At 37.2% G+C, this 27,055-nt stretch overlaps 1 protein-coding gene across 2 annotated transcripts in view; it reads left to right on the plus strand.

Annotated features, from left to right (window-relative positions):
- The window catches only part of CTNNA2 (catenin alpha 2), a 526,704-nt gene that overhangs the window by 54,969 nt on the left and 444,680 nt on the right, over positions 1-27,055 (plus strand). Inside the window, exon 2 of one of the 2 annotated variants that reach the window (XM_074904290.1) lies at positions 4,799-4,905. In XM_074904290.1, coding sequence (XP_074760391.1) covers positions 4,804-4,905 — 102 coding nt within the window. In that variant the 5' untranslated portion in view covers positions 4,799-4,803. Of the gene's footprint in view, positions 1-4,770; positions 4,906-27,055 lie in introns of those variants that run through there. The other variant, XM_074904291.1, reaches the window with a different exon arrangement.

Genomic DNA, 27,055 nt, shown 5'->3' on the forward strand with positions numbered 1-27,055 from the left:
TCAGGCCAGTTTAAAGCGTGTGTGGGGTGCCCCATTGGTCTGGATGTAGGGACTGTAAGCCAAGCTGGGAGAAAAATTTGTAAAGCTTTTTTTTTTTTTTTTTTTTTTAATATCCATATAAATCTCTTGATGTATTAGGGCTATTCTAAATTTAGTATTTGGAAACAAGGGTTAAATTATTCTTTTGCCTTTTGCTTCCCCTCCACTTACTGGCTTTCTACCTTGCTGGGCATCTTTCTTGCCAGTGAAGATCCTTTTTTGCCTTCTAGTAGAAAATATACCATTGGAAGTACAGAGTTGTGCAGCCAGTATTGCCAATCTAGTATTGCCATCAGATTAATCCTACAGATTTGCTATGAATCAGGTAGAATGGGTTTTCCCTTTATTCATTATTAAATGTTTAGCATCTTTCTTTCATGTCTGCAGTGTTCTGCGTTGCAGATGTGAACTGGACCAACAACTGGAGGCCTGTTCTAGTCTGGCAGTGTTTATATTTCTAAAAATAATTATCAGTTTGCTGCATCAAATTTTGCTTTTGGTCCTGTAGAGTTAAAATATTTTTTTCTGTTATGTTTATGGTGCAGCGTAGAGATAAGATGCGCTGTCACTTGTGAGCAGCTTTGCACCATGCACATCTGGGTAAATCACAAGGAAAGCAGATCTTTTGTAGAAGTAAACAGTATGTTGTTGTGTGATAGACAAACAAGTAATTTCACATGCAGAATAGCTTGGTTTTGGTCCCAAAAAGTAAAATTCTGCTGTGTGAAAATGTTGATGGTAATGGTGGTTATGGGGTTTAGATTTTTGGCGACTGTTAGGTTAATGACTAATTCCACTAACGTGGATTTTGGCTCTAATATAGGAATCCACTCTAATAATTTGTTGACTAAAGTGAATACTTACTTTCTTTACAGATAGGCTTTGAAGACAGACTGCATAAACAAATGTTCACACTGGAGAGTTACTGGGCTGGGTAGAGACATTGTTGTACTGCTGTATTTGGGAAAAAACTAAAAGCTTGAAACAAGAGATACATATTTTGTCACATCCTCAAGGAAGAAAAAGCACAGTTAGGTAATAGAGTTCCTTAAATATATTTGTGAAAAAGTGTGGAGCTAGTTTGAGGATTAGGACTGCAATCATCTGTATACGTCTTTAGCAGTATTATTACAGTGTTATTAATGTATTTTCCTTATTTAATAATATCAAATTTCAAATTCAGAGTTAATAATCACAGTCTGCCAGTTGATAAGACATATAAGCAACAGAGATTATGTTTAACTGAAGCTTTCTTCTAAAAATGTTTTCTTCATTCTGCAATCATAAAAACAGCATGTGAATTTTAATTCAGTGAGATTTACCCCAAAGAACAATTGGTACATTTTTCTAAATTACAGAGGTTGGAACTCAGATGAGAAACCTAATTTCACTTTTTGAATAAAGAAGAGATTGTTTTCCAGGTATGTTCTGAGCATTTAAAAAAAAAAAAAAAGACAAGACAAGAAGTTGCAAACTCCAAGGGAAAGCAAAAAAATTAAGATATGTAAGAAAATAGTGGATATGTCTTGTCTAGAAAGTAATAGGAAAGGAGATTTCTTTTACTTATAGCTACTACTGTTTTCTTCTGTCTATCGTAATACACTTTGATCCTTATATGAAAACTGTTATGGGATGCCATTAACCTTAGCTCACACAGGTTATCTTCCTCATAGGTACTGCACAACCGCAAGCCAGGTATAAGCTATGAAAGAATTTATGTTTTCAGTGAAGTATTTAAAGCTAATAGTTTGGGGATATACCTGGTCAAATGGTCGTAAGATACAGTTAGCATCCTTGCCTTTATCCAGCTGAGCAGTCCCCATTCACCTGTTCAGTCTGGGAAGATCATTGTAGAAATGTCAAGGAAGAAATATTTAATCTATTCGTATACATACACTTGGGCAGGTAACTTCTTTTTAGTCTTTTGTCACTTAAAATTGCTGTTGTGACAGCAGCTGGAGAAACGTTGAGGAAAATGCACTAATTTGACTTTTTAATTTTACTTTTGTGGTCTAGATTTTACTGCAAATGAAAAACTTTGAGGTTTTTAATAAGTCTTTTCCTTGTATGTATCCTTTTTAGAGTTGAAAGCATTGCTCACCCTTTCATATTGAATTTTGAAGAACATTTTTTTCTATCACTTAGTAAAGGTTGAAACTGAGGTCATAGTCTGATTGAAACAACTGATCATCCACGTTATCTTTTGTGTTAACCCATACTATTGCCATCCACTGAAATTAGTTTGTTTTTGTAGACTTTGGACTATATTACAGCTTTGAATACATTTTTCTATAAGGAGAGGTGTGTGAGTACCCATATTAAAAGTGAGGAAAAGTGTTCTTATTAGAAAGAAACAGTATCTGACACATTTAAAAATATCATAATTCATAAATTATTGACTAGAATAATTGTCTAGTTAAAACTTATTTTTTGAACACAGAGGCCAACTGGAGTAGCAACCATCTTTCAGAACCTGTTTCTTTTTATATATAAAGACAGTTAAACATTGTCTGCTGGAAAAATGAGGATGGCTCCCACATTAACCATGTTTACAGCAACTAGAAACTGTCTCATAGTTTTCCTTAATCACATGTATGGGTGTTTTCAGCACTGTAAAACATGAAGCCTAATGATTTTTTGCAGAGGAGTGGAAACTGAATAATAGCAATTTTAGCACACACTAGATATTATCGGATAATTCTGCCCCCAAATGTTTGCAATTGAGAGGAGGCTGAGGGCTGGTTTTATGTGTGTGATTTATAAATGCATTGATTAGGGAGTTCTGATACGCCTCTCTTTTCGAGCAAGTGTTTTAAGTTGTCTGCTAGTAACACAGGGAAAAGCTTTTGCAGATTGTGAATAAATTTTGCATAGACTTATTAGCCTGTTAATTTTGAGTGATAGTAATTAGTCAAGACATTCTCCTGAATAAAGCAGTAGAACTAATTTTGTATATACTGGATAATGTTGCTAAGTACTGAATACATACCTGATTGAATTAAGCTTTTTAAAGTGGATTGTTAAAGGACCAATAGCTGAACTTTGATTTTTGTTCACTGAATTGTGATTTCATTTTGTTTGTTTGTTTGTTTTAATTACTGAAATTAGCCAGTCAGTCAAACACAGGTTTTTTTTGAGAAAACAATTTTAAACATTTGGGCTATTATATACAGAGGGCTTGATTTGGATCTCACGCAATGTACAATATGATATTATTGGTTTGCCTTTCCCTGCTAGAGCTCTCATGGAGTTTGAGGTATATGGAACTTCTAATTTTTTGTTTGATTTTTAAAATAAAGGGAAATATTTAAACCAGAGTTATTTTAAATGAACATCTTTTTAATGAAATTTCTGTCTTTTTTTTTTTTTTTTTTATGGCCAAGTTAGTATAAGTGTGACATTGCTTGTCAGCAAATACTTATATCACTTTCCAGCTCAGTGGGGAACATTGTATGTCTCTCACAACCTGACAGCTGGATTTTTCTGTATCAGAAATTTCAAAAATGAAGGCAACTGCCTTGAAATTTTCATGAAAATCTGAAATGGCAAATAAAACTTGCTGTTGCCTTTGTTTTACACCATGTTTAAGCTTTTAAGACTAAGATGGTCTGGAAAGTCCTTTTTCAAATGAGTAGTACTGGTTTTGGTGCAAAATTTCAAAATCCTGAATACTGTGGAGAAGTTTTACTTGAAAAGCTGAACCGGCTTCTTGAATTGGTCGTATTCCATGTGTTGGTGGGCGGACCTTTACTGGCTACCAAGTGCCCACCAAGCCACTCTATCACTGCACATCTTCAGCTGGACAGGGGCAGAAAATAGGATGAAAACCTTGTAAGTGGACATAAAGAGAGGGTGAACATTTACCAGTTACCATCATGGGCAAAACAGACTTCACCTCACCCCTTCACTCCTGGCTCTTCTGCTTCATTGCCTCTCCTGCTGCGAGCAGTGCAGGGGGAATGGGGAACGGAGGTTGCAGTCAGTTCGTAAAGTTTCGTCTCTGATGCTCCTTCCTCAACGCTTTTCCCCTACTCCAGCGTGGGCACTCTGTGGGCTGCAGTCCTTCGGGATAAACCTGCTGCTGTGTGCTCTCTCCGTGGGATGCGCTTCCTTCAGGACATACCTATCTGCTGTAGTGTTGGTTACTACATGGCCCACGCAGTAATATCTGCTCCAGTGTGGTCCTCCATGGGCTGCCTCACCATGGTCTTCTCTGCTCTGGTGCCTGGAGCACCTTCTCCCCCTCCTCCTCTGACCTTGGCGTCTGTGGGATCGTTTCTCACGCTTTCTTTACCTCATTTCTCACACTGCCAGGCAGCGTTTTGTCCTTTCTTAAATGTGTTTTCCCAGAGGTGTGACACCATCTCAGATGGGCTCAGCTATGTCCTGTGGTGGGTCCGGTCTGCATCCAGCATGGGGCAGCTCCTGGCCTCTTCTCACAGAGCCCACCTTCCAGCCCCCCGCAACCAAAACCTTGCCACGTACACCCAACATAAGACGTATGCTGCATGATAGGGTATCTATTCTTAACGGCTATAGGAGAGAAAAAAATTGTGCATGTAAATGTTTAAGCAATCAGTGGATGTGGCAGTGGTGCACCTGGGAGTTCTGGGGAGTTGAGGAACACTAGTAAGGTTATGGAGAAGTATTTTATATGTGAATGGGAGCAGCACATATGCTATTCTCTAAATAAATTATACGTAGTATTTGGATATTACACTAATAATTTTCATGGACGTTGTAATTTTGTCTGTTCTAGGGAGTATGACTTCTGCAACGTCACCTATCATTTTGAAATGGGACCCCAAAAGTTTGGAAATCAGGACTCTCACAGTCGAGAGGCTATTGGAGCCACTTGTTACCCAGGCAAGTATCTTCAATTTTCTTTGCTTATTCCTTTAGCCTGATGCTATATTTACTCATTTTACATAATTACCTTAATAAACTTTGATAATAAAAACTTGAATAGTTTTTGTTCGTGATCTCTAGTGGAAATCTCTGTTCAAACATATTTAGAAGTTCTTGTTCTAAATAATTTATAATCTCAAAGTGTGAGCGGGAATACAGTAGAAACAACTATTTACTTATGTTTGTCTTGTAAAAGCAGTTTAGAAATTCATGAAACATTCAACTTAAGGCAGGGATCTGAGTACATTCTCTTGGTTTGTTATTACACCATGGAAGAAAGGTTCATGTTAAAAAACAAGCAAAACCAACCAAGCAAATTAAAGAAACTTCAAACCTGCTTCATTTGATGCTGCGATCAGTTAGGAGTGTATGCTCAACCAATTACCTTTCAACTGAGTAAAATTTGCTAATAGAAGTGAAAACATTTGTCCAATATTATAAATTATGTTAGGTAATGTGTATAATGTATATATTAGTGTTATCCAGCTTTTAACCAGGTAGACCAGTTTCTTTATTGTCAGAGAAAAATCTTTATATATTCATGCACATCATGTTTCCTGTGTCGGTACAAATGTCCCTGTGCTGTGGGTGCATACACAGGGGCAGGAGCTGTGTGGTCCAGAGAAATATGGTGGTAGACTTCAACGTTCTGTCAGTGTGATTTGTTGAGTCCGTGGCCTGGTGCCATTCTGTCCCTGAGTTGCCATTAATAATGGGAAACAGGTTACGTAATTTTATCCTAGTAAGCTTCAAGATGGGTAGCCCCATTATTTAAAATACACAAGTAGTTTTTCTTGTAGGAATGGTTATTGCATTAAAAATCATAACCAGCTAACCTTATCTGTCCCATCCACCTGTAACTAACAATTTCCTTGTAGACATTGTGGATCTTGAGATTGGTCTGCTGGACAGAAATGTAGGCCTTCATTTGAGTGTGAGACCAGACTTGATGTTTTTGTTCTCAGAATAAAACAGAGATAAACTATAAAACACTAGTTCTTTAATTCCTCAAAAATGATGTCTCTGTGTGGTTCCTATGCTCCTTACGGGAGTCACCTTCCAAAGAAATTACACCTATTCTTCTTTCTTTTTGAAGAGAATGATTTTCTCTTCCTACAAATTCTTTTTGAACATGAAACTCTAACAATATACTCAAATTTATAGGCTCATGTTTCATTTCTAATAGCTGTTGCTAACATGGCAATTAACTTACATTATGAACCTTGATGATTTTGTTGTTATGGAAGATGGACTAAATTCCCAAATTCATTTTGATGCCAACCGAACATGAGGTTATGAGCTCTGTTATTCTGATCCTGGTGTTGGTGTAGGAAGTGAAACTTCTGTGAACCATGATCTGCTGTGAAAAGAGCAAATTACTGAGTCTTCCGTGAGTGAATTTCCTGTTTTCTTTTCCTTTTTTGTTTTATTTTCCAACACCTTGCCCAGAAAAGAGAATACTTTATCCAAGAAGTGGAAGTACCGTTGTAGTTTCATAGTTTCTCAAGTTGCTTGTGTTAACTTTTGTTTTAGCTAGATTTATGTTTGATAGCACACCTCAAAAACTATAAAAAAGAAATTACAAATTGAACTACAGGACAGAGATTTTTTTCAATGGTGGAAAGTAGGGTGCCAAAGTTCCTTACCTTTGTATTTTGATGAAGAACAGTCTATTTCTATTTTAGCAGTTTGTCAAGACTAGAGAAAATAAAATACGGTCAAGAGGGGCTAGAGAAATATTGGGCTATTATTTCATTCAACATTTATGAATATTTCTATTCTGATTTCTTCATTTCATAGGTTTCTAGATAGTACAGACATATAAAAAACCTTTTTGAACACATAATTTAATTTTTTGTATTAGAGAAATAAGTAGTTTTACATGCTGTGCTCTACTTTGAATCCAGTAACTTATGTTTGACTACAGCATGTTGTTGTGAGCCACACAAACGTAATCACGAAAGTTTCAAGTGATGGGAAATGTGCTACCTTCAGATTGTGTTTATCTGGTGCATTTTTAGCTTAAGTTATTCAGCTGCTCTTTCTGTTTTTCTCAGATAAGTTAACGACCATCCCGGTTTAAAGGCTTTTTGCTTTTTCTGATTAAAATTGCATATTTGGTCTGGTCAAGTCAAGAATAGTATCTCGTTTACCTCTGTGTGGGCTTAGATTGCAATCTGCCTGTGCAGTGACAACCTCCACAAGGTACCATGTGCATGTTCCACATACAAACATTTGAATCTCCTTAAAAAGTTTCAAAGCGCTTTCCTTCCTACGGTGAACATCTCATTTGAAAGTTTATCTTGACAAATAAATAAATACATAAATATTTAATCCCTGTTCAGTTTGAACTCTGAAGTCCACCGTAGATTCATAAGAGCTGCTTAACATGGAAATCATAGAGATGTGAATTTCTTCCATAAGACATTAAAAACTAGGTCACTGGATAGAAGAGAGAGATTTAATGGCCACGAAATGCAACAGAACTGTGCTGCACAAGTTGTGAGCAACCTGATCTGACTTTGAAGGCAGCCCTATTTTGACCAGGAGTTTGGAGTAGATGACACCCTGAGATCCCACACAGCCAAAACTATTCTGGTTCTGCCATTTCTAACACCACCAAGACAAATTTGTGTTTTATTTTGGCATTTGCACTTGAATATTTAGAGTATCCTCTTGTTCTCCAAGCTGTGTATGATTTTGGAGAATACTTGAATAACCAGAAATGTTTGTACATAAGTCTTTGGGCTCAAAAAATGATAATCAAGCCCTTTGTATCTCTGTGTGTGTGGGTGTGTAATAAGGTTCTGAACTCAGTGTATATATAGGCACATGAGTGACAGACCTTCAAATAGTGGTGCATCCACTGATTTCTACTGAAATTTTGGGAAGTAATACAGAGATGTGATGCGGATTTGAAAAAGAACACCTCAGTGAGTCAGGAGAATGGTGCATTAAAACTGAATTTTAGACAAGCTCATTAGTGTTCCAGATGAGAAAATATGGATAACCTATGAATTGATTTAGGAGAAATTATAAGACAGGAAAGTTGTCTGAGCTGGAGGCAAAAACAAACAAAAAAAAGAATCCATTAGCTAGCTGATCATGAGAATGCATTAGAAATGACAGAACTGCATTTAGTCTAGGAAGCCCTGAACTAGCAAACTAATTAAAACTTTCTCTGGCTGTCAGAGATGTAAGAATGTTGGAGCTTGCTGAGGAACCCATTTTCCCAGTGCTTGTTGTCATGCTTAAAGAGTAACAGATATGCCCTGCCACATGTCTTCTATCATATTACCGTTACAGAGATTTTAAGAAACACACGATGGAAAAATTTATTAGAATTTCTGTTTTCAACAATATTGAATTAGTAATTGAAATTTTTTTTTTCTTTTTTTCTGCTTCAGTGTCATAAATTAGCTAAAAGTATAAGGTAATTGTATTTATTGTTAGTTTTGTCTTCTGACAAAACAGCTAACCTTTTACTCTAAATCTTAAATTTTTTAATTCTATGAAATCTTTACAAGGAAATGTATAACTAAAATATATCCTCCAGGGTTACTGCCTCTTATTCTCACCTTCATGCGTAGTAACCAAAAAGGATTACAACTTTATTTGTTAGACTGTAGATAATTTTCATAAGAAAATTAAATATTTAGGAAAGGCTTAACTGCCACTTTATGATACTTTACGTGTAGCTGAAAAATAGCACTTGTGGAGGTTGGCCATAACGACTCAGGGAATACTGTTTTGCGGGTTGTTTTTTGTTTGTTTGTTTGGGGTTTTTTTGTGGTGGATTTGTGTAATAATTACATAGAAATATGAATAGTATATATGTTAAGGAGAGAGAAAAAAGCCAAACAACCCAAAACTCAATCATAAACCAGCCGATGTTTTTTGAAAGACAACAAAAGTACTCATGTGTGAACACATATACACAACTCGTTCATCTTTTCATATAATTTTTGACGATAAGATTTGCTCTTATGATGAGATTTCAATTTTCTAATGTCAGTCTGCGGTTGTTCTTGTTACTTTTTTCCCAGATATTTTAAATGGAATCGTGGCTGTTTTATAAATGTGTCTTTTTATCAGACTAATGGAGCAGTCGTGTTTTTTAGCATCTTAAAATTTTTGGACTATTATGTATTATTACACAATTTTAACAATAACACAAATACTGGTGAGTGTTCCTGTTGCAGATTTTTCATGACTGTGTTTTCCTTCAGTATGAAATATTTTTGTCCTTCTAGATTGGCTGTGGAGAGATGATTCTCAAACCCAAAACATGCACTGCAATCTTTTTCCCCCCAGTAAATTTAAGATGCCCATTACAGTAGCTTAGAATGAAATAATAATATGTCATAAAGCAGGCAAAAATAATTGATAAGTAATTTTGCATTTTTTTAGATTTAGTATCACTTAGTAAAATTAAGTACCTATATCTATAAAATAAGTCATTAGATAAAATTTCAAATAGTTGTAGTTAGTGCAATTTATTTAGAAAATCATAATAATTATGGCTGATGTTATACTTCATGAGCTTTTGCCTAATCTAATCTCTTGTGAAGTGTATTTGGAAAATGGTCCAATTTCTATATTGCCATGAGAAATATACGCCCAACAGTTCCAGCTAACTGGATATTATTTATATTCAGTGAACCCTGTTATTGCATTTGAACCCTAAATCTCATGCACTAACTAATCTCCACAGGAAATATATTATTGCTTACTATTGTCGGGGAGCTGCATCTGAACCACACCCATGCACGTACACAGATGGCTTTCCTTTCGGAGGAGGGTTTGTGAATGTGTATGCAGTTTTCTAACAATTCTGAGAAAAGTTTGAGCAACTGGTAACGGAGCACTGTACGCGTGATACACGTTCCACTTGTTTTAGTAATTGCTCAGAATTTTTGAGCAATTTATCTATTTGATAGCTGGATGCAGCTGAAGTCATCTTCAAGTCGGATCTGACGCAAAATTGAATGATAAAGGCTTATTTTTTGATCATTCGAGCTCAATTCAGCCATACAACAAGGTCAATATTGTTTTAAATTGGTTTTACTTGTACAAGACTATTCTCCCAATTGTGAAGTTAATTCCTGTTTAAGCTCTCTATCACAGCACTCCCAGGTCTGTGGCGTTTCTGGGAGTGCAGGAGGTTGGATGGCACATCAGTCTTCTCTAGCATGGGCTAATTAGGTGATGGCAATTCGTTTCGGGGAGTCAAAGCTGAATCCAAACAGAAAACCAATATGGAATTGTTCTTTTCTAACTGAAATTGAAGTTTAAACTTTATTTAAGAAGTTACTCCATTGAATAGGAACAGAATCCACTTTGCTTTCTCCAACATTATGCTATGTATTGCTTAAAATAATTTCTGAACTAAAAACTAGTAGATACCTATTTACTTCAGTGTGGTTTTTTTTTTTTTTTTTTTATCCATTAGATTCTTCAAGAAACATTTGCTTCATTCTGGCCATCACTGTTTCTTTGTCATCAGATTCACTAACATCTTTGCCTCTCTGCCAGCTCTAGTTGGGATCTTCTCAGTATGGAGGCTTTTTGTGCTGGCTAAGAGAACTTTTAGCTAAATTTCATGTTTTCTATTTTTATTCTCCCATGTTTGAAAATTATAGACTATTTATAGTGTGTAGTGTCCTGTAAGGTCTGGACCTTGTCAGTCTATGCCTCCCTGTGTTTTTATTTGCTGTTTAAAGGTGTTTATGTATGTAGTTGTACTTCTGAGTTTATGCATATGCAGGTTAACATTTTCTGGGGGAGAATGAAGACTCGGAGGGCTTTAGGTCTCATCTGCTACTCCTGTGTTCTGTTTTTATGGAATAATTGTGATTAATCTCAGAGCAATGCAATGCGATGTCTACTTTCTCTTCTATTCTGCCACACAAGCCAATGTGGAAGGACAGTGAGAAAATTTCTTACTGGTGTATCATAGGTGGAAATGCAAGTTATGCATCATAGGTGTGCAGTAAATGGTGACTGGAAGAGCTTATGGCTAGAATGAACCTACTCTAATGTTTAATTCTTTGTATTCAATGCTAGATTTTTCATCCGTTTAGAGACTCTTCAGTCTTGTTCATCACTAGCACATTTTTAGTGATTCAGGGTTACCAGACAGTGTTTTTGACTTTATGTGGTATCGACAAAACCATTTTGATCAGAGTTTAACTTGGGCATTTACCGCTTTGACTCTGCGGTCTGACATGTAGCCTGACCTCATGAAGCAGTGAAGTGCAATGAGTATGTTCTGAGAAGGAATTTGCTGCGTGTCTTTGCTAATACAGTGAAAAAATAAACTGTCTGATGCAGTTGGGTACTTTGTGTCATGTTCTTGACTACTAGATGAGCAGAAGACAGGTGCTCTTTCCCACCTACAGAGCTGATCTCACAAATTGGGAGCCATCTGTATTCTTGAAGTTGGACTCTCCGTTTGGGTTTAGGCTTCTGACATCTTGCCATCAAAGCCAAACCAAGAGAAGAGGCACAGGGAATAAACATGTACGTAATGACAATAAGACGTACACCATGTAGAAACAGAGCTTTATGTGTGCACACTAAGTTAACCACTCAACCTCAAACCTCATTGCTTGGCTATCAGGGATACCAGTTGTCCTTACAATGAACCTGAGTTTTAACTTGAGGAGAGAGAGAACTGCTGAAATGTTTCCTCCATCATGGCTAATTAGAGTGGAATCAGAATGGGACTAGTGTCTTGAATGGAAAGAAATACAATACAAACAATGACAAGAAAAGGCAGATAGCTGAGTATCAAGGTAGAGTAAACATTGAGAAATTTCACAAGTTTTCCAGTTGTATCTCCATTGCAAGAATGAATGAATTGCAGTGGAGAGATCCGGGAAGGAGGGAGTTGGATGAATTGTTCCTATAAGCATAGGGCATTCAGCAGGGAAGAATTAGTGCAAGAAATTGCACAGCTGAAGCCTGGGTGAGTCCCTGATATCGTCTTCATCCCGTCTCCTGAAATAGTACAGCCTGGAGTTTTAAAACTTGGCCATCCATTTTCCCAACTGTATTATTTTCTTGCATCCAGTTTTCTTACAACGGTTTTATGAAAACAGTGTTCTTGCCTGGGACTTCCAAACTCTGAGCGAGAAGATCAAACTAATATGAATAATTATTGTAATATCTTTCTTCTACTTGTGTCCTTGAAGATGTACAGCAAGATGCAGTGAAGCAGAGCTGAGCCTTTTTCTGTTTTCAAATGTACAACTCAGCAGGTTCTTAACAATCCTGTTCATTTAATCAGGGTCATCGCTGTAGAAGGGAAACATCCAAAGGTTTGAGGGAAAATTGGCTTCGGTTGCATTTTTAGTTGATTTTTTTGGTTTGCTTGAAAAGCAGTTATATGGTTTGGGTTTTTTTCAGCATATCTTGTGAGCTACATGTCACTTCAAAAAATTCTCACGGTCAAGAAATGTATTGGCAAATTATAGTCTTTTTATGTCACAAATGCTAATTAAAGCAAGATAGTTATATCAGCTTGTGTTTTAAAAGATGATTGCATAGTTAATAGCTGGTGGCCTTCTTACAAAAGAAATAATAGATTTTCGTTTTGGTTGATAAGCAAATTCTTGTTTGTATCATAAACACTTACTAAAAGTGTTTGACATTCTTTTCCCCGTTGTTAAAATAAAAGACTTCAAAATTATCGCAGCATATGTAACTGCTAATATAATAATTCATATAACTAGAATGGTACTAAGTCTAGGACATCTTTGTAATGTAATTGAGTGCTTTAACAGGGGGTTAACTTGAAAAAAAAAAAGTTTTTAATATCACCAAATGAGAATCAAATGGATTAACGACAAATAATGTCAGTCACATCTTGTGTGTGAGCAAGGCGTTGGTATGGTTTGTTAAGCAGCAACATCAAAAGAGCTGTTATGATGTCCAACTGAATGTCAGCTCATAGTAGCGAAACATAATATCATCCTTAAGTGGATCAGCTGGTGAGTATAAAGTAAATTTAGTGAGGCAGTATTATTCTTATAACATAGCATTAGTAAGATTACCATTGGAAGGATTCCACATTCTCAAAAAATAGATGTTGACAAGTTGGAAGGAGATCAGAGAAGAATTATGTGAATGGTATGAGTTTTGTCTTTTAATGGCAGACTGAAGACTTCCATTTATATACAGCTTATCAGTAAAAAGAAATTGTCTTAAATTAACTGGCAGTATAGATTTTAAGACTATTTTTGGTGGCACAGTGTAAATAATGTACTAGAATTAATTTAAACTAAACCCAAATATGGGATTCACAAAACTAAGGCATCCCAACATTAAACTGGTGTTTGGTAGGAATTTTGGAGTAAGTGCTTACGTGGGAGTAGGCTGTAGTAAGTTAAGAGTTATTATGATCTTAACCAGTAGACATTTATATATCAGTAAAAACTTTGGGGTTGTTTTTTTGTTGTTTATTAGTTTGTTTGGTTTTGTAGTTAAGGGTTTTCTTAATCTGACAAAATCCTCTGTCTGGAAACAGAAGCGATAAGTAAATATAAATAAACTCTAAATAACAATATAAGCTGGAATAATTCTCCTAGAATGGTGGGTAAGTCAGTGCTGCCAGAATCTTTGATTAAGAACTGGATATGTTTTTGAAAGACATGCTTTAGGTCTACCAGGAATTATAAAACCAGAAAAAGACTTACTGGAAGACTTCTTGCTTTATGAATCAGGGTAGAAGCGGGAGCAGGATTGCTTGTTTTCTGCCCTAGATCAGATTTGCCAGGAGAAAGGGAAAATAGATACACAACCTGTGTGATTAAATATGTATGCTTTAATGACTTTGGAAGCAATTTGGATATTAAAGTTTGTAATCCGTCTTAGCCTCGTTCTTGAGAGCAGTCTAAAAATCTTATTCGCTTTCTTATTTTTCATTAACTTAATCTGCTGTATGTCATCAATCTGCAAAAGTTAGAGACGCTACAAAATAATCTTGATTACAAAAAAGAATACGCTAATTACAAGATTTTGCTTTGAGGTGTTAATGAACCTAATTATAATAGATCCACGTTGTGAAAAGCAATGACAATTTTCCCTCCATTTCCCTTCAATATGTATTTCTGAAGATTGACTGATTTATTTGCAGTTCAAAGAATTCATGGCACGGATATGTGGATTTTTTTTAAATTTTTTTTTTCCCACCCCCCCATGTTAATTTCTTTGGAATACTGATTCTGTTGGATGTGCACCTTTGAATGGATCCAATTAAATATTTTAGCGATCTTTGAATGTTTTATTAAATGCCGTAGTATGGAACTAGAGAGATTTGAGGTTTTGGTATATTTTAAACAAGACATTCATTTTCAGCCAGAGAAATTTAGAAATGTATTGCAGTTTTGCCTTAAGCACACGGTCTAAATTACCATATTTAGTTTCCTGTTTGGGAAATTAATTTTTAGTATCTCTTCCCACAACCTCATAAGTGGTTGGTGTTCTTGAATAATATGCATCTGAGCCACAAATGCTCAGATTGTGAAGAAATGTCATCTTCTACTTGTCTCTTCCAGTGGGATGGTTAATATTTTCCTCTTTATGCACTGAAGTTTGTCTTATTCAATATATTTCTGTGTACTACTAGAGTCATTCAGTACTCATCAGTGAGACTTCTCACACCTTTTGCTACTGTATAATGGAGGTATTAAGCATATGTAGCTCATGCTTAGCATATTCAGCACAGTTGTGTTCAATATTGTGCCGATAACCTTTGAAGAATACTCAAGCAATATTGCTCTGCTGAGTAGAAATTTTTCCTTTTTGTAGTTATCTGTTTTTTAAGAATAAGTCTTTTTAAAACCCTAAATGAAGTCAGTACTAGAATTTTCATTCTCAGTTTGTTGGGTCACAGTGGAGCAATGGGCTAGTTGGTCAAATTTTCACTCTTGGCTGATAGTACATAAATAAAAGGGTACACAGCAGTAAAGCACAATCATCACAAAGTAACCCTGGCACCTTATTTTACGTGAGTGTTTTTCTTCAGAAATTAGTTTTAAAGGTGAAAGTAGATGGAATTAATTCTAAATACTATTTTAAACCAAGAAGTACAGCTTAATTTTAACTTAAGAAACAGTGTGGAAGAAGATAACCCAAAAATAATTATTCACCCGATAAAAGTTACTGCAGACATGACTCTTCAGACTGCACTCAGTCTGCTCTCCTTTTCCAAACCACCTGCCACAACAGTGATATTTGGTATGTAAGGCTTGGCAGTGTCATGTGACGTGTCCCTTGCTCCAGGCTTGGCCTGACATGGGGGATCCTGGAGCAGAAGAGCTGTGGCAGAGCTCTGTGCTGCACCCAAGCCAGGGCGGTGCCGCCTCCTTGCCCATTGCTCGCCAGCAGCCTGGTGTAGCCCCTTGTTCCTTCGTACGCCCGAGGACACTTGGGTGTTGACTTGGGGTCTTACACAGCTATCATGTAACCTGCCTCCTTTGGCTGCCTCTCTTATCCTGCATGCATATATGCATCACATGATCCAACATTTGAAGATTTTTTTTTTTCCACATGTTGCCCCACATTGAAAGCTCTTGACAACTTGTAGCATACTCAGCCCATGTTTCGTTTTTCTATTTGTTTGCTTTCCCCCCCAAAAAAACATTATCTTGCCTGTCAGCATGCATTTGGGATGGAGAGGTGGGGAACAGAATTCTTGACTTTGTCATCTTGACAGACCTGGTCATGTAGTTTCTCTGACTTACTAGTGGGCACTTGTTGCACCAAGTCTAGGTCTAGTGTAATTCTCTTCTCAAAGCAACGATCAGACTGGGAGTCAGTCAACCTTCCAACATTAGTTCACGATCGTTAGCATACACAACAATATACTGACCTTTCAAGCTGTGAAGTCCCAAGCTAGCCCTGTGCTTGTGAGCATCATATTATGAAACATGAACTTTCTTGTTCTAAAACCTCACCTGCTTGTACAAACGGTTAAACTGTAAGTTTTCAGAGAAGGATTTTGGAGAAATGAGATTTGCAACAGGAATTAATTTTCCTGATTCATTTCATTTTGCTCTATAGTAATGAAAATGTATTGTATCTGCTTATGCTAATAGTAAATTCTTTTATTAGAAGGTATTCATGTAGAAGCATAATGAATCCAGTGTACTGAATGGATACTGAATATTGAGTTGTTTCCAGGGGATATGTATTAACCTATTCAATTTTTCCCAGCAAATTACACGTATCTGCACTCCGTGGTGCAGAACGATTAAGCTTTTACTACTCTGCTTGAAATACTTTAATTGCCAGGTAGTTTTTTACTGTTCTGAAAAAGCAATTGGCTCAAAAAATTGAGGGAAATGCATGCATGAGGCACAACATTATATATATATATTTTTTTTCCTGTCTTCTACCCAGTCCATATTTTTTAAATCTGCTTCCTTCATATGTTCTACCACATAATATCTCTTCTAATGCTTCCATGAACCTGCAGTATTTATATATTTTTTTAAAATTTCTTTTTAAACTGAGGGACTCTGCTTCCATGTAGACGCACTATGATATTATTGACTATTGGAATGTGTTGGATTGAAAAAGTTTGTGGTAGTGTTTTTATCTTTAATAGAAATGTACATGGGCTTTATTTGAGAAGTTCCTCTCTGGCACAACTGAAGTACTTTTTTAGAGTAGCTGAAAACATCAGATGTATTCTTGATGTAGTACTGACTATGACCAGTTAGTTCATCTTATAATATGGTCCATGCCCTATACAATAAGCTTTTCTTTGTGAGCCACAAAGGGCTGCCCAGGGAGGTGGTGGAGTCCCCATCCCTGGAGCGGTTGAAGAGTCGGTCTGACCCAGCGCTGAGGGATCTGGTGGAGTTGGGAACTGTCAGTGCTGGGTTAATGGTTGGACTGGATGATCTTCAAGGTCCTTTCCAACCTAGTTGATTCTATGATTTGGCATTTTCTGAATTCAACAGAGTTCTAACTTGTTTGTTCAAGATGTATCCTGGTTATATCGTTTATTTCCAACCTGATATGAATGCCACTTTACAGACATACCTTCTCATCCAGGATATATTCTTAATTGCATTATGACACATATTAAGAATTCAGGAAAGAGAGTTTAATTGTGTGTATGTTAGATTGAAGAACAAGAAAGTCCAGGCTGTGACCTAAATCTGTTTTCTTCCCCATATGGCAGTCATATCTGGAGACAGAACTTTCTACTTCATTGCAAGCTTGCTTGGACAAGAAAGGAGGAGTTAGGAATGTTATTTTCTGTTTTCGGGTGTTGGCTGGTATGTCGTTGCTTTAGGTCTCTTTGTTGGGGACTTTCCTGTGTTGCTGGCTTGGTTGCCCGTGTATCAGGTTTTCTTGGGTTCATCATGAGCAGTAAAGCCATGTAGAAAGCTCAAGTGCCGTATGGAGACTGAAAAGTTCGTCTTCTGTTGTCAATCAAGCTAAAATCTGGGAGTCTCAGCACTTTATTAAATCTACATTATCATCAATCCTCAGCCACTGTTTGGACCATTATTTGAAACTGCAAAGGCCAGACCTGTTTTTGAAGTATATATAACTGCGAACATGACAGGCCACATATTTTTGTTATTAATATACCCTGTTACACAAATATTATAAATTCTTTGTGCAGAATGATTGAAGCTCTACATATTCCCATTACTGCCTGTCGACTCCGTTGATAGATACGTACCAGTAGTATAATATACAGAATGGGCTGATGTAGCTCAAAGATATTTTTCTCTCTCAAAGGGCATCTTGTGAGTGCTTCTCTTTCTTCATGTTTTAGTTTGTTTTAAATATCATGTAGAAAGTGGTGAGAGATTTTTGTTAAAGAAAAAGGTGAGGAGGGTAGTTTGTGACACTAATAACATTGCAGCAGTTGTACCGGTCTTTAGGGTTTTTAGTCTCCTATAAAAATTGACTTCCTTCTTGCAGTAGACGAACTGCAGGAGTGGATATTATTACAATCATCATCCTAGAGCTTTTGCAGGTGTTTAAATTTTACTGAACAAAAGTTACTAAGCACTTTGAGACTGAAGTCTGAAATTTTGTGCTAAATCTAGCAGTCACTGCATAATATTTTATACATCTTTAATGAGAGCTTAGTAATGCGTATGTTCTTCATACTTCCCAGCCTTTTACATTGAACTGAAAATGTTCAAGAGTAAAATTGGTATAATCAAGTTACACAATTGTTCTCTTTTCAAGTGATTGGTCCTGCAGTTTTCTCTTTAGACTTAGGAGAGTATCCTCAGTTCATGTGAGGGATTTTGCCTTTTCTGATTGTGTTTCTGTGTGAGTGTTTCTTTTGTTTGTTTGTTTTTTCTTTCTTTTTTTGGTGACTGTTTTGTTTTTACAACCCAGCAATAGCTCTTTAGGTTGGATGAGCCTGCAAGGTCATTAAGCTTCAATAGATCATTTATTTTACATCTCTCATGGAAATGAGGGACCTGGACAGGCAGGAGAGGTGGGCCCATGCGAACCTCATGCAGTTCAACAAGGCCAAGTGCAAGGTCCTACACATGGGTCAGGGCAATCCCAAGCACAAATCCAGGCTGGGCGAGGAGTGGATTGAGAGCAGCCCCAAGGAGAAGGACTTGGGGGTATTAGTGGATGGAAAACTGACCGTGAGCCAGCAATGTGCACTCACAGCCCAGAAAGCCAACCGTGTCCTGAGCTGCACCCCGAGCAGGGTGGGCACAGGGGGAGGGGGGGGATTCTGCCGCTGTACTCTGCTCTGAGACCCCGCTGCAGGGCTGGGTCCAGCTCTGGGACACCAACAGCAGAAGGACACGGACCTGCTGGAGCGGGGCCAGAGGAGGCCACGGAGATGCTCGGGGGGCTGGAGCCCCCCTGTGAGGACAGGCTGGGAGAGTTGGGGGGTTCAGCTGGAGAAGAGAAGGCTCCGGGGAGACCTTAGAATGGCCTCACAGGGCTGAAAGGGGCTGCAGGAAAGGGGGGGGGGGAGGAAATTTTTTTATCAAGGATTATAGTGATAGGACAAAGATCAATGGTTTTAAACTGGAAGAGAGTACATTTAGATGAGATCTAAGGCAGAAATTGTTCCCTGTGAGGGGAGTGAGGCCCTGGCACAGGTTGCCCAGAGAAGCTGTGGCTGCCCCCTCCCTGGAAGGGTTCAAGGCCAGGTTGGACGGGGCTTGGGCAACCTGGGCTAGTGGAAGGTGGCCCTGCCCGTGGTGGTGGTGGTGGTGGGGTGTCAGAATTAGATGATCTTTGAATTCCCTTCCAACCTAAACCATTCTGTCATCCTATGAAATGGTATAGGAAGACCAGTGTATCAGTTTGTACTGAGCAGTGTGAGTTTTGAATATGATCAGATAGTTCAAAAGCTGCATTTTTATAAGTACTTTTGTCAGCAGAGTAAGCCTAAAACAAATAGGTCAGAAACTAAGTCAGCATAAATTTAGATGCTTATATGGTGTTTCCCTGTTCATTAACTGTGATGCTCCTAAAGCTGAGTTACCTTCAGCCAGCTGATTCTGTCTGCAACCTTTCCTCCAAGTCTGCTGGGAAGCAAGGGAAGGAAAGACTTGACACTATTCTCTCTGGAAAAGTAGATAAAAAGCAACCGCTGATTGTCACAAGAGAGCTGTGATGGGATCTGTTTGATGTCTCCCCTCTTGTGAGCTGATGCCCCTAGAAGTTAAGTAGACAATAATTTGGCACTTCAGTCTTTTGTGAATGAGATCACTACTCCAGTGGGAAATCAAAGTGCAAGTTGCTATGAGTGGCAACGCCCTGAGTGCTGCTCAAGAGATATTTTTTTAATCTTGCACATCTAAGAATCATCAGCTGAAGCAGGTACATGATAAATGCATTGTTCACATGTCTCTGTTAATCCATTACTCTTTTAATTCTTTACTCTCTGCAGTCCTTCTGCTACTTGAGACCGAGGACTCAAGTGACTGCAACACTTGCAGTTTTATCCCGTGTACCGTTCTCTGGTGCTCCGCCTTTTATTTCTGTTCTAAAATCTTGTATATTGTTGAGTGATTTATGAGTAACTGCATACCACAGTCCCATCCAATCGAGGTTACAGACTCGGCCAATATAAAGAGAGGTCACTAGAATAGCCAGTGGTCATACCCATAATACGTTTTTTGAGTATTCTTAGAAAAACCATCAAACCCTTTAATTTTTATGTAATATTTTTCTCTTAACTCTCAATTCTGAAGAAGCATTTGGCTTGCTAAAATGTTTTAAAGAACGCAAAAACTTTGCTGCTTCTTAGGAGTCTGTATTTTGATGTCAGAGAATCAGTATTTTTACAGATAGTATTTCTCCATCCCATATTAGAATCAGGTGCAACTGCAGACCTGCTATGAAGGACAAAACCTTGACCTGAAATGGTTATCTGCTACTGCTTCTGCTTACCTACAGCTTGGGGTTTCCATTGGACTTGATACCAAATGTTAAGCCATGACAGGAAAGCCAGAGGATCTTTAGGTGTATGTGATGTAGTCCCCTCATCTCCTTGTCCTCCTGGCCTCCCCTCCAATCCTTTTCTTTTTGCCAAATGCTTGGTTTTGTCCCCAGGCACCATTCTGTTCCAAAGTACCACTAAAACTTACGAATTGCATGTCAAGAAACTGTAATTAAATACTTTTGAACTGGAAGGAAAACTACTGAAGATATTTAAGCTTTCATTCTTTATGGAGTGGAAATTTAGTGAAGAGAAGCAGTTTTTAGAACTTTGGAGATGGCAGGTTTTAGAAATTTAATTTCAGTTTTTAGCTTCCTATAGTGATTTTATGCAGGATTGTTTTACTACTCCTATTTGACCAGACCATTTCTGTCTACTCCTTCAAATATTTCCCTTGGCCAAAAAAAAAATCTAGTTATTACATCATCAATCTATGCCTTGTGAAAATTTATTTTTTTAAATAAAAAATTATTTTTTTATTCCTCCCTTTTTTTCCTGCTTGTAATATCTGGGTACTCTAGGCTCGTAAAATTATTACATTAAAAAAAAAAAAAAAAAATTGCTGCTCCTTTTAACCCAGAAATTCTTGTGCTTTTCTTCAGGCCACACACTGTGGTGGTCCGTGTTTCTCTCTGCCAAACTCTTAGTAGGTTCTTGCTTTTTACAGTGTGTACGTCAGTAGTTCCTTAAGGCTCCCATGGTAACATCTGGTTCCTAGGTACTTCTTTAGTCTTCACTCTCACACAGCTCTTGGTCTGGTGTGTTTTTATTACAGAAAAGGGCAGGAATCTGGAGGGTTGCATTTTTTTGGCTTAGGATTTCCTGTTTTAGAGAAAATGATTTTAGGTTAACGGGCTGTTGGGTCTGAATTCATCAGCTGGTTAGATATTGAGTTTCATAAGTCTCATTTAACGAAGTCTCCTTCATTCGTTGGACAATCAGTCATGTTAGAAATGTTCTGTGTGCTTGGCACTCTGAACTGCAAATTTAATTACAAATTTTCCACCGAACTTCTGGCAAATACTTAGGTAATGTATAGTCTTTGAGTTAGCCTGGTGACAATCAGCCAGCTGCTTGTCTGTTATGTCTTTCACTGATGTGGCCATCAGAAAGCTGAGGCTTCAAAAGCCACATATTAAGTAGATATATATTTGACTGTTATATATATTTATATCCTTTTTTTCCATTGCACTACCCAGTCCTGTATAGAACATTATCTTCATTGATTTCCTTGGTGATGGTTGCTGTAAGCTTCTGTGATTTATACTCTGAGGTTATATGGTTTGCAGTGTAGGTATGGGATACTGTCTCTGTGCACTCTCTATATGAGATATTTGTCACCGCTGTATCGGAACGCTCTACAAGAAGCTTATTTAACCAGAAAATGAATACGTGTAATCAGCATCTAATTTCACAAAAGTCCATACGTGTAATCAGCATCTAATTTCACAAAAGTCCAACAGGGAAGCTTATGCTGGGTTCCTGCATTTCCATTTCTGTAGGGTGGAACTATCAAAAACCTAATTGTTTCATCAAAATGAGCCTTATGCTGGATTCATTAAGTTCCGCTTTTGTCCATTGAGAGTGTGTGGGCAACTTGATATTCAGAAAGCCTTTATTAACATTTATAATTACATTTTATACTACTGCAAAACTAATTTTTACTTTTCATGAGGTTTTTATGATGTTGCTTGTCCTTGTAAATGTATTTACTGCGGTCTTAATTTAGTAAATCTCATACTAGATACTGAAGAACTTTTACATAAATAACATGATCAGAGCCTTTTTTATTGAGTTTTATTCTTGTTTGACACATTTTCTTTTTGACTAAGTAAATCCATATATTTCAATTATTTCTGAGACTTAGTAGAGATCTAGGTTTAATGGATTCTGGGTTTAATAAAGATTCTGTCTTGATATAAGGTGCATATATGAAAAAATACTAGTATTTTACATTATATTTTCCATGTTGGTCAAGTCAACATGTCCTGTTGACCATATGAATCAATTCTGATTAACCATCTTAGCCCTGAATATTCCATTACTTTCATGGCAAGAGTCACACATTGCTCAAATATTTTTTTCCTTTTATAGGAAACTTTTTAGAGGTTTTTTTTCTGTTCTCATCATTACCCCCTCCCCATCCCCCCCAACTGAAAAAGAGAGGAAAAAAAATAAAAGTTTTACTTCATGAGATTGTTTAGTTCTGGTCCTAAATGAATTTGGAAAATATATTTTGTATTTTCTTTTTTCCCCCACCATGTAAGACTTGACGTTAAATTGTATGGCCCAGCACATTTATATTCTAAAATTGCCTCTACCTAGAGATGAGGTGCATGTGATAGTTCATTATTTATCAGGTATTTCTGTTTGCTGTATCATATTTATTAATTTAACATACACTTTTATTTTTATAAGTCATTCCACACAGAGAAACATAAGCCAGCTGATCAATTCCCATGCAAGTGGTAGTGAGGCAGTCAGCCCATCTGCAGCTGGAGGGATGTGGGTTGGGCGTACTGGGAAGCAAGTGATGGGGAGCTGGGGAAAACACAACACTTTGGAGACCAAGATGCTCATAGAACAGGTGCTCACAGAACAGTCTTGTCTTACTTATTCTGAGCACTTCATCCAAAACAAAGAAACTACGATAAGAATTCTCCTCCCAAGGTAAATTTTTATGACAACAATGTTGTCCCAGAGTCTCTTACCAGACTTGTATAAAAGATAAGCATAATCTAGTCATAATGAAAATCTGACCTGCTTTTGCCTTGCTTCCTAAATGGCTGATGGGGAAATAAAACATTCCTAGATGAGACAATGAGCAGTCATCTTACTTCTTGAAAGAAGAAAAGAAAAAAATAACTAACAAAACCCTGTTGTAGAACGCCATAGGCAATTTGAAAGTTTTAGAGCTCAAAATTGCTGTTTTGTGCAGTCTTTTTTAAGGTGCTGTGGTGTTTCAGTGATGATACACCAGTACGCTTTGAATTTTTTATTTTTTTTCTGTCAAATATTGGTGTTTGTTCCACAGGCTTTTGCTAGTATTTGTTCTTTTCTGGAATGGCTGCCCAGCTGTGGGGTATAATTATAATACATCCTTTTCATCCAAAGTTTATCAGCTAATCCAAAACGAGAATACTTTGCAAACATTACATTGTTATTACTGAGTTATGCAAAAGCTGCTGGGTTAAGATCTGCATTACTTAAAGCAATGATTTGTTAAAGTTTGATATAGGAGAGTGAGATTAATTTTAAGCATGGGTGGAAAATAAGAAGTTAGGAAAAAATCCTGTGAGTTTTTAATTGTTCCTGCTTCTTGCTCATTTTGAGATTTCTGTAGTAGAGAGGTGCGGGAATGTGTTGGCCACATGTTGGAAAGTTTTCAAAGGGACAGTAAAAACAAAACCGGTCATCTCCATGTTCTTACTGGGCAGCATTTTCTTCCCCTTACGCCTTCATAAATTGCGTGTCTGCGGTGGGTGTCCTCAACAAAAGCGCTGTAGGATATTGGGAAAATATTGTGTATTACTGGTCTGGAAATGGCAAAACCATCGTTGATGACCATCTTCACAATAATGTACTATATGTACATCCAGAGTGGGAAACTGGATCAAAAGGGAAGATATAATTTAATGAAAATTTATAAGTACTTGAAAATAGAGTATTAGTAGTAGATTTTCTGAAGTGTAATACTCACTGCTTGTTTGTTTATGAACGGAGAGTAATGAAAATTTCTGTTTATTCTTACAAATTTGTATTGGAGATACTGTGGGTAAGAAGCTATCTTTCTCATTTACAGCATAGTTTCTTATAATTCTGCTGCATGACTGGGATTTACTGTGAGCAATGGGCTGATTCATTCTTATTCACTTGATTTATGAAAACAATTGAAACTCCTGCTAATTCTACTATAGGTACTTGCTTAATGTTAAGTACATACTTAAGTGCCATCATGACTACAGGTATTTCCTTGAGATGGTTTCCTGATAAGAACTAACTTTCAGTTCAGTCTCTGTTTTGTTTGGTTGTGTTTTGTTTTTTTTTATTTATTTTCTTTGTTTGCTATGTACAAGTGACAGTTAAAAAGAAGTAGAAGGGGGGGGGGGAAAAAAAAGGAAGGAAAAAAAAAAAGGCAGGACACAATTCCTTTTAGCTTGTGACAGTGGAAATCAATGCAGTAGTCCTGGATTGATTTTTGTGCCTGTATAAAATAAAGACATTTTTCTTAAGTGCTATAATCTTAATTCTTTTTCACAGTTGCGTGACAACATTTGAAATGTTTACATTAACTTTGTTGTTAAGATGTGACAGGAAATTGCTTATAAAATAATTTTCTTTTTTGAAACTAGGACTCCTAAAACTTTTAGTTTGCAGGTTCTACAAGTATCTCTTGATTTATTTTAAATTACGCCTGCTTTTAGAAATTGATTCCTACAGGTAAACGTAAAATCAGGTTATTCAAAGACTGAGCAAATGAATTTTTCTTGTGAAGGAGTGTTATAGATAAAAGACTCTCTGGTTTGTTTTTTTTTTTCCTTTTTATTTCTGTATTTGGCTAAAAGCGATACTCAAACTTTAAAATTCTGGTTTTCTATATGCTAGAATAAAAATTACATGGTATGGCCAGTATTATGAGGAGACTGCAAAAAGGTAATTAAAAAATGATGCTGTGGAAAAGGTGTTTGTTGCCATACCCTGCCAGTGCACATATGAGTAATGTTTTACATCGCTCATTCAGCTACTCTAACCCATCTTTGCTTTCATCACTATCAAGTGCAATAGTAGACCTGGGCAGATTTATTACCGTTTGTTAACATAGCAGTGGAGTTGAATGACCCAGTTTTCAAACCCTAAGCAGTTTTGAAACAGATGTTTCAGGCTGGACTGAATATGTTTTTTAGTACTCTGGTAGCCAAGAAATAATTTTTTTGTGGCAAAAAATTGAATTTGTTCTACTGAAGTGTTCATCAAACCCTCTAACATTGTAACACATTGACACGGGAATTATCAGTGCTGTGAGATTAGCTGCCATGTCCAGGCAAAGTCCTGTTAAAAACCAGCAAAACCCCCTAAAGGACAGATGTTTTGATAAGAACTGATGCTTGTAAAAGCTGTTGGGCTGCGCTGTGGTTTGCCATGTCTCCTGTTTTCACCAGTAAACGTGCAGAGATTGAACCATGATTGCACATGTGGAGATTGTCTTTGAACCGCGGATTGACAGGAGCCAAGACTTCTTGAACCTCAGACTTGGGGACAGAGAGGAGGAAGGAGAACACAGTCTGTGAAGGTTTCTCAGATATCACGAAGATGTTTGTGCAGGGAGGAAGATTTGTGCTTTCTGGTCCCTCTTAATCCTTTTTGTTGTTGTTGTTGTTGTTCCAGTTCCACTGCATCTTTTTTGAGGGGAGCGGTTTGAATCTCAGCTAGTAGTCAGCAACACTCATTGAGTTTGTACAAAGCTGTAAGAAACATGGATTCTTCCAATTACCTCCTATAACAGGGACTAGACTTTACTGAGTAAAGTTAACTTGGTGCCATGTATCTTGACCTCCTGTCTCAGATGGCATTCTCAGGAGGATGCCATGGTTTAGGTGGAACTGCTGTGAAATGAGATTTACTACCAGATTTCACTCTCAGTATAGGTGAGTCAACTGAATATTCTGATTTTTTTCAGTATTTCAGCTAATGGTCCAGACAATGAAATGGAGACACCTACTACATTTTCAGAGAACACCAAGCTAGAGTTGGGGCTGTAAGCATGCTGATAGACAGAATTAGGAGTTGACATAAACTTGGCAAATTGCAGATGACAATCTGAAAATATGGAATGTATTTCAGTACAGGCAATTAGAAAGCTCTGCACTTGGCCAGGCATAATTAACTGCATAAATACACATCAATGACCTGCCATAGTAGAGGAAGCAAGGAATGGTAGTGGGTCATAGCTGAGCATATCAAGAGTGTGATGATTTACTAAGCAGCCATGCACCACATTTAGCTGCAGAACACAAATACACCTTCCTGAAAAATAATTCTCCTGTGCTTTTCAGCCCTGTGAGGGCTGTGCTACTCAAATAAGATGCAATATGATGTCCAGTTTAAGCAGTGCTTTTCAGGAAAGATTTAAAACAGTTGAAAGGAGTCTGGATAAGACTGTTAACAAAGATCAGAAGTCTAGAAAACATGACTGTCTGTGAAAGATTGGACAAACTGGAGCAGTTATTCTACAGAAAGATGACTGAAGTGGAATGTGACTGCTCTCAAATAGATGAAGAGGGAATGGGAGAATTTGTTCTCCATGCCTGTAGTGGACAGGATGAGAAATAATGGGCTTAAATTGCAAAGGGGAAGATTCCAGAAGCTTTCTCATAGTAAGAGTAGTGAAGCATAGTTTTCCTGAGTCATGCAATGGATGATATTCACGGTCTTTAAAACTGGAACAGATAACGGTTCTGCCGTCCCACTGTTGGGAATGGCAGAGGTAGAGCTGATTCTGTTTTAGGGTGAGATAGACTAGATCTTTTTTTATTATTATTATTTGTTTCATTTCCAAATTTGTTTCTTGTTAAGTCTTTGCTTTTTTGACCATCAGTGAGCAGTGGCATTAACAGCATTACTTTTGATCTTTTCTGAGTAGTGATAGCT

This window comes from Athene noctua, chromosome 4 (assembly GCF_965140245.1).
Source record: "Athene noctua chromosome 4, bAthNoc1.hap1.1, whole genome shotgun sequence".
Lineage (NCBI taxonomy): Eukaryota > Metazoa > Chordata > Aves > Strigiformes > Strigidae > Athene > Athene noctua.